Below are 6,255 nucleotides of genomic sequence, written 5' to 3'. Positions count from 1 at the left end.
ATTACTTCTAAGGTTACTTACGAGTTTTCACCCTAAAGGATTAATGATCTATTACGTGATATAGACACTCACCTAAATCAAGAACCCTAGCACAACCCTATTATGTGATATAGACCGTCACCAAGGATTATACGAAGCAATAAATAGTGATAACACAAAATCAAGCATGCATATACACCAAGTTAAAATTCCATAGCCGTTTACAATACAAGAAAATCCATAAACCACTTAAATACCGAATAAAAATCCAATCTTTGATTAAACCATTGTCATGCCTAGGTAGTTAAAATGAGCTAGCCAAGAAAAATAGTCATAAAAACAATCAAACAAAATCTCAAATAAGAATTCATTGAAGTAAAAAACAAGAAACTAGAAAATAAAAGAAATCGTAAGGTAGAACCCGTAAATTTCTTGAACTCTAAACTTCCCACTTGACCCCAATGATTCCCGAGCTTGATTTCTTGCAAGACAATCCTCAAAAACTGATGTTCTTCGTCCCTGATGTCCTCCGTGCGTCCAGAATTCGTGCGTCTCTCCTCTCGATTTCGTCTCTTATATATATGCGGCTATATATTATTTTAATTCCTTGTCATACACGTATGTCCAAAAGTGATGTAATTACGTCTAAGGTCTGATGTATCAAAACAAAACCACAATCCAATTTCACATTTTAATAGACTGGTCATGTGATCGCGGCCCAATAGGAGTCCTCCAAATTGATGCATGTGAATTTCATCCAAAGCCAATCATCATAATATTTCAATTCAATTCTTTTTGTTTCGTCTGTTGTTCCACCAATATCATGATGTGCCGCCTCTCTTTTAATATATAGAGATTAGCGGGCTCAGCCCAATCACAGAAAATGGCTGCAATTTTACTTCGGTCTCTGGCACCCCACTCTGCCCAACTGGATGGTCATTTCCATATTACTCGTTTTTGCTCCATTTACACCAGAACCTGCCAAAACACAAAATAATGTAATATAATACTAAAACTAAATAAAAATAAATAAATCCTACACAATAATTATACAATTTACACGGGACAAATATGTGTATTTTACCCCACATCAGTGTCAGTATTTCGAATTCTTGTCAGACATCAAGACATTCCTGTGGTGGGATGTGGAGGAGTTGGTGCAGATCAAGAATATCAAATAGTTCTATCATGGTCTAGATGTGAAAGTACATGATCAGAAGCTGTGGAAATACATCAAGCATCAAGCAAAGCATAGATTTCCTGATTGGAAGCCACAATTTCCTAAACAAGACATAAAGTTTGATCCAGTGACGAAAGAGAAAGATATTACTTTGATAACTAAGCCGCCAAGATGTTTGAAAAACATGCCACTGCGTGCAATGGTGCAAGAATTCTATGAAGACTTCCAAGGTTGGATGTACAATCAGAGCACAACAGAAGCGGTTATCTCTTTGTTTGAAAAGAAGACTGGAGAATCAAGGAGGATCTGTGTGTTGGATCCTATGTGGTTGGTTAACTGTTCAAAGAAGGATGTTGAGTGCTTGTGCTTCAACAAGATTGTTTATGATGCTCCTGATAAAGCACAGGCTCAACAATATCAAAAGATGGCGAACTTATGCTTCGAAAAGGATATAAATTCTGGTAGATATTGGCATTCAAAGTTCAGAGACTTGGAGCTAGAGGAGTTTTTGAAGAAAGAGAAGTGTAGTGAAAGATTCAGACAGATTGCTGAAAGAGCTGCAGTTGTTGGTAGAAGAAAGCTTATGAGACCTCCACCAACTAACCAAACACCAATAGAAAAGGAGGAAAACAAGATCCCAAGGTGGGATAGGAAGTGAGATGGTGATCCTGAATACAGAAAATACTGGAATGAAGTTGGAAGGCCTCTGAGGCGGAAAATGCTTGCTGAACGTGATGAACAAAGAAGACAGAAAGCTAAAGCTAGGAGACGCAGCAGGAGGATGAACTAAAGACTATGCAAGAATGAAGACTACAGCTACATCCAAGGGGGAGTCTGTTAGTGCATTATGTCTGTATCGAGTCTTTGTATTTTGGTCTTGTATGTGTCGTTGTATATTTGTATATGTATGTATTTTGTGTCTAGACAAAACAGGGAACGGAATGGTAACTGTCAAGTGTGGTCCAAACGAATGTCAAATGTCATTCGTACGGATGGCCATCCGATCGGATTGCAATCCGATCGGATGACCATCCGATCGGGTGACACCCCTCATTTCCCTGTGTTGCCAATAAATAGTGGTTTAGGGCCATTAGTCTAGAACTTTTTGCTTGATTGTCATAGCGAAGCTCTGTCTGATTTTCATCTGGAACTCTTGTATTTTCACATTCTATTAATGAAGTTGGACATGTTATGCATTGAGATTGTTGTATGTGATTCTCAGACGATGCCGAGGGATTCCGCACCTCGTCATTGATCGATTCCGCCACGTTCTTCTACTAGAACCGTTCCTGCATCGCGCCTAACACGAATTATACTGAAAAGCTGTTGAAACGTTTCAATATGGACAAAGCAAATCCTTTAAGCACTCCAATGGTCGTTAGATCACTTAATTTCGAAAATGATCCATTTCGTCCTTGTGAGAACAACGAAGAAGTTCTTGATCCAGAAGTACCATACCTCAGTGCAATTGAAGCACTTATGTTTCTTACGAATTGTACGAGACCTGACATTTCTTTTGCAGTGAACTTGTTGTCAAGATTTAGTTCAACTCCTACTAAAAGGCACTGGAATGGGATTAAACATACTTTTCGATACCTTCGAGGTACTGTTCATTTAGGCTTGTTTTATCCCAACGATTCAAAAGAAGGGTTAGTTGGTTATGCAGATGCAGGTTATTTATCCGATCCTCATAAAGCAAAATCTCAATCTGGATATGTATTTATGAATGGAGGAACTGCAATTTCATGGCGTTCTCAGAAACAAACACTTGTCGCAACATCCTCAAATCATGCTGAAGTCATTGCACTACATGAAGCTTCAAGAGAATGTGTATGGCTAAGATCTATGTCACAACACATAGTGACTTCTTGTGGGCTAGAGAAAGATTGAAGTCCAACTCCTATCCATGAAGATAATGCCGCTTGTGTCTCTCAAATGAAAGAAGGGTATATCAAAAGTGACAGAACAAAACATATACCACCAAGATTCTTTGCATATACTCGGGACCTTATTAAAGACAATCAGGTTGAGATGAGATATCTCCAATCCTGCAATAAATCAGCCGATCTTTTCACAAAAGCACCTACAACAACTTTCAGGAAACATGTTCATGACATTGGCATGCGTCATGTACGGAGAATGTGATTCCTTAGAAATTGCAAACTTGAGGGGGAGCTATAGACTGCACTCTTTTTCCCTTAGCTAATTTTTTTTCTATTGCGTTTTTCTTTAGCAAGGTTTCTAATGAGGCAGTACTTAAAGACCCCGAAATTTGCAAAGTGTCATCCAAGGGGGAGTGTTATGAATATTATTAAAGATTTACCATGAATATCAAGATTTAGCTGTGGATTTACCAAACAAGTGGATGAACTCTTTGTCAAACTTAGAGATAGCTTTATCTACTAAATAGTTAATCTTGTCTACCAAATAGTTAACCTTGTCTACCAAATAGTTAATCTTTTTATAGTATAAATACTAACTCGAGGTAGAAGAGAAAATGCACCTTATGTATACACTTTCATAAGTTATACAATTCTCTTCTTCTTTTTCTTATAACATTTCTAAAGTTCTTAAAGTTTTAGCACTAATCTCATATTAATTTTTGTTATATTATAACAAATGACACCTACTTACCTCCTTTTCAAAGAAATATGAACATAAATGTTGCTGGCAAGTGGCAACGTGCTCGTTCAACGTTGACCTGACTTCCATGATTTGTGTTAGAAAAAGATCCACGTGTTTTCATCCCAATTATAAGTTCTCCACCCTTTATATTATATCCCCATCTTTGTAAAAAAAATAGCACCAACAATCTCCAATGAACATCAAAGTTTTCCTTACAGAAAATTTGTCATCTCCTATTTTCATTCTATCAACATTTCTTTTCCTCTTTTTCCTCATCAAACAAACCAAATGGTTATTTTCACAAAACATCATAAACCTCCCACCCGGTCCACCAAAGTTACCAATCATAGGAAACTTACATCAAGTCGGTGACCAACTTCATGTTTCCCTAGCCAAATTTGCCCAAGAATATGGCCCTCTCATATCTCTTAAGTTAGGCACAAAAATTCTTGTGGTTGCTTCTTCTCCAGAGGCAGCCAAGGGAATTCTCAAGACTCAAGATCGTCATCTTTCATCGCGTGTTGTCCCGACTGCCATGCAACAAAAATCCCTGCTACCTCACTCCATTCTTTTTTCAGAATGCAATGAATCATGGAGAACTTTAAGATCCCTTTGCCGGGCCGAAATGTTTTCATCTAATGCCCTTGAAGCCCACTCTAGATTACGCGAGGAAAAGATCGATCAGTTGTTGGAGTTCTTGCATAAAAAACAAGGGCAAGTAATTAATGCTAGGGACATAGTTTTTACTACGTTGTTCAACACTTTGAGTTGTATTGTGTTTGGCAAAGATTTTCTTGATTTGGAAAAGGAAAATGAGACTTTTGTTGGGGTGAAAAGGTCAATACTTATGATACTTGAGTATGTATCCCGTGTAAAGGATTTTGGGTCATTTTTTCCTGTATTTCAAAGATTTGACCTTCAAGGAATTAGAAAAGGAGGCATGAAACACATCCAGGAGGTGTTTGATTTCTGGAAGGACACTATAGAGGAACGAAAAGTTCAAATGAGCTCTTCAACATCGTCGTCACGGCAATCAAAATTTTTCTTGGATCGCTTGCTTGAAAATGGATTCTCAGATGATCGGATCAATGAATATGTTACGGTAAGTTTAGCGGCTAGTTTCTTCGTAGTGCTGAGCTGTGTTCAAAATATAGTATTTTTTTACTCTTGTAAATATAAAAATACTTTATTATGAACGTTACTACTTTAAGTAAAGTTTATATTGAAACACAAGAAAAAAATATGTTATTGTACTGTAGTAACAGAAATATCACATGAAAGTGATTGGTGGATCACTGGACCACCCAATAATTCATGTCGAAATTAATGTTAGGATAAGCGTCTGGTGTCTATTTATTATCTTCTTACAACATAATCAAAATGATACATAAGGTACACATAGGATGAACATATGTACTTAGTTCGTACAAAAGTAGTCTTCTTTCCTAGATGTCTTTAGTTAATGTAAACATTGGATGACTTCAATTACCTTCTTTAGGAGTTATTTGTGGCTGGAACAAACACTACAACAACTTCATTGGTATGGGCGATGGCCGAGATAGTAAAAAACCAAGACGTCGTGAAAAGAATTGAAGAAGAGATGAAAAGAGAGATCGGTTCGAATAAAATCAAGGTATCTCAACTATCTAAGTTACCTTATCTACAAGCTTGTGTCAAAGAATCTCTAAGATTGCACCCACCTGTCCCTTTTCTACTTCCACGCCTTGCGGTCGAAACTTGTGAGGTGATGAATTACACCATCCCTAAAAACGCTCAAATATTTGTTAACGTTTGGGCAATCGGTCGAGATCCTAATGTTTGGGATGACCCATTATCGTTCAAACCCGAAAGATTTCTTGTCTCAGATTTGGATTTTAAAGGTCAAGATTTTGAGTTATTACCATTCGGTTCCGGAAGGAGGATTTGTCCTAGTTTACCGTTAGGTAGCAAGAGTATGGAATTTATTATAGCATCTTTAGTTCATGAGTTTGACTGGGTTCTTCCAGACATTAAGGATCCGTCACAGCTTGATATGGAGGAAAGATTCCAGATCACTTTGGGAAGGGAGAAACCTTTAAAACTAATCTTTAAACAAAAACAGGGATCAACAGAAGTGTAAGTTCAATTCATACATTGTATGTGCCTAAATTAAATAAATGAATACATTTTCGTTTGCAATTTTCTCATGTTTATTTGAAAAACTCAACATACAAATCTTATCTAAAATAAGCTTAATCAAATATGTCACATCTGTATATCATTGTATGTAGTATGTCACAATTTAGGAGGAAACACTACGTTGAGGAAATATTGATAATTATGCTTGATTGTTTTGCTTATTGTATTAGAGAAGTGGCTTTAAATGGGCATTTTATAGAAAAAAAAGTGTAGCCAATTGCCACAAAGGCGCACTTTTTTTTTCACTTTTACACCACTAACAGCACCTCTAAGGTTTGGATTTCGAATGAGTA

General features: G+C 36.9%; 2 protein-coding genes across 2 annotated transcripts; both read left to right on the top strand.

Annotated features, from left to right (window-relative positions):
* Positions 1–2,500: 2,500 nt before the first annotated feature.
* Positions 2,501–3,049, top strand: LOC118485757 (secreted RxLR effector protein 161-like). The gene has a single exon (XM_035982193.1). It carries the CDS (start codon positions 2,501–2,503, stop codon positions 3,047–3,049), a length of 549 nt encoding a protein of 182 aa, XP_035838086.1.
* A 908-nt stretch (positions 3,050–3,957) lies between these two features.
* LOC110897775 (probable (S)-N-methylcoclaurine 3'-hydroxylase isozyme 2) lies at positions 3,958–5,962 on the top strand. Its single transcript, XM_022144506.2, has 2 exons — positions 3,958–4,886; positions 5,283–5,962. Exons 1-2 carry the CDS (start codon positions 3,978–3,980, stop codon positions 5,901–5,903), a joined length of 1,530 nt encoding a protein of 509 aa, XP_022000198.1. The 5' UTR covers positions 3,958–3,977; the 3' UTR covers positions 5,904–5,962.
* Positions 5,963–6,255: the final 293 nt, after the last annotated feature.

The sequence above is a fragment of the Helianthus annuus genome, chromosome 13 (genome assembly GCF_002127325.2).
Source record: "Helianthus annuus cultivar XRQ/B chromosome 13, HanXRQr2.0-SUNRISE, whole genome shotgun sequence".
Classification (NCBI taxonomy): Eukaryota; Viridiplantae; Streptophyta; class Magnoliopsida; order Asterales; family Asteraceae; genus Helianthus; species Helianthus annuus.
Note: the sequence above shows the minus strand (reverse complement) of the source record. Positions and strands in the feature narration are given on the sequence as shown.

Coding starts and splice junctions, on each gene's coding strand:
- LOC118485757 (XM_035982193.1), top strand. CDS start 2,501: ATGGACAAAGCAAATCCTTTAAGCACTCCAATGGTCGTTAGATCACTT.
- LOC110897775 (XM_022144506.2), top strand. CDS start 3,978: ATGAACATCAAAGTTTTCCTTACAGAAAATTTGTCATCTCCTATTTTC. Junction 4,887..5,282: donor GGATCAATGAATATGTTACG/GTAAGTTTAGCG, acceptor TACCTTCTTTAG/GAGTTATTTGTGGCTGGAAC.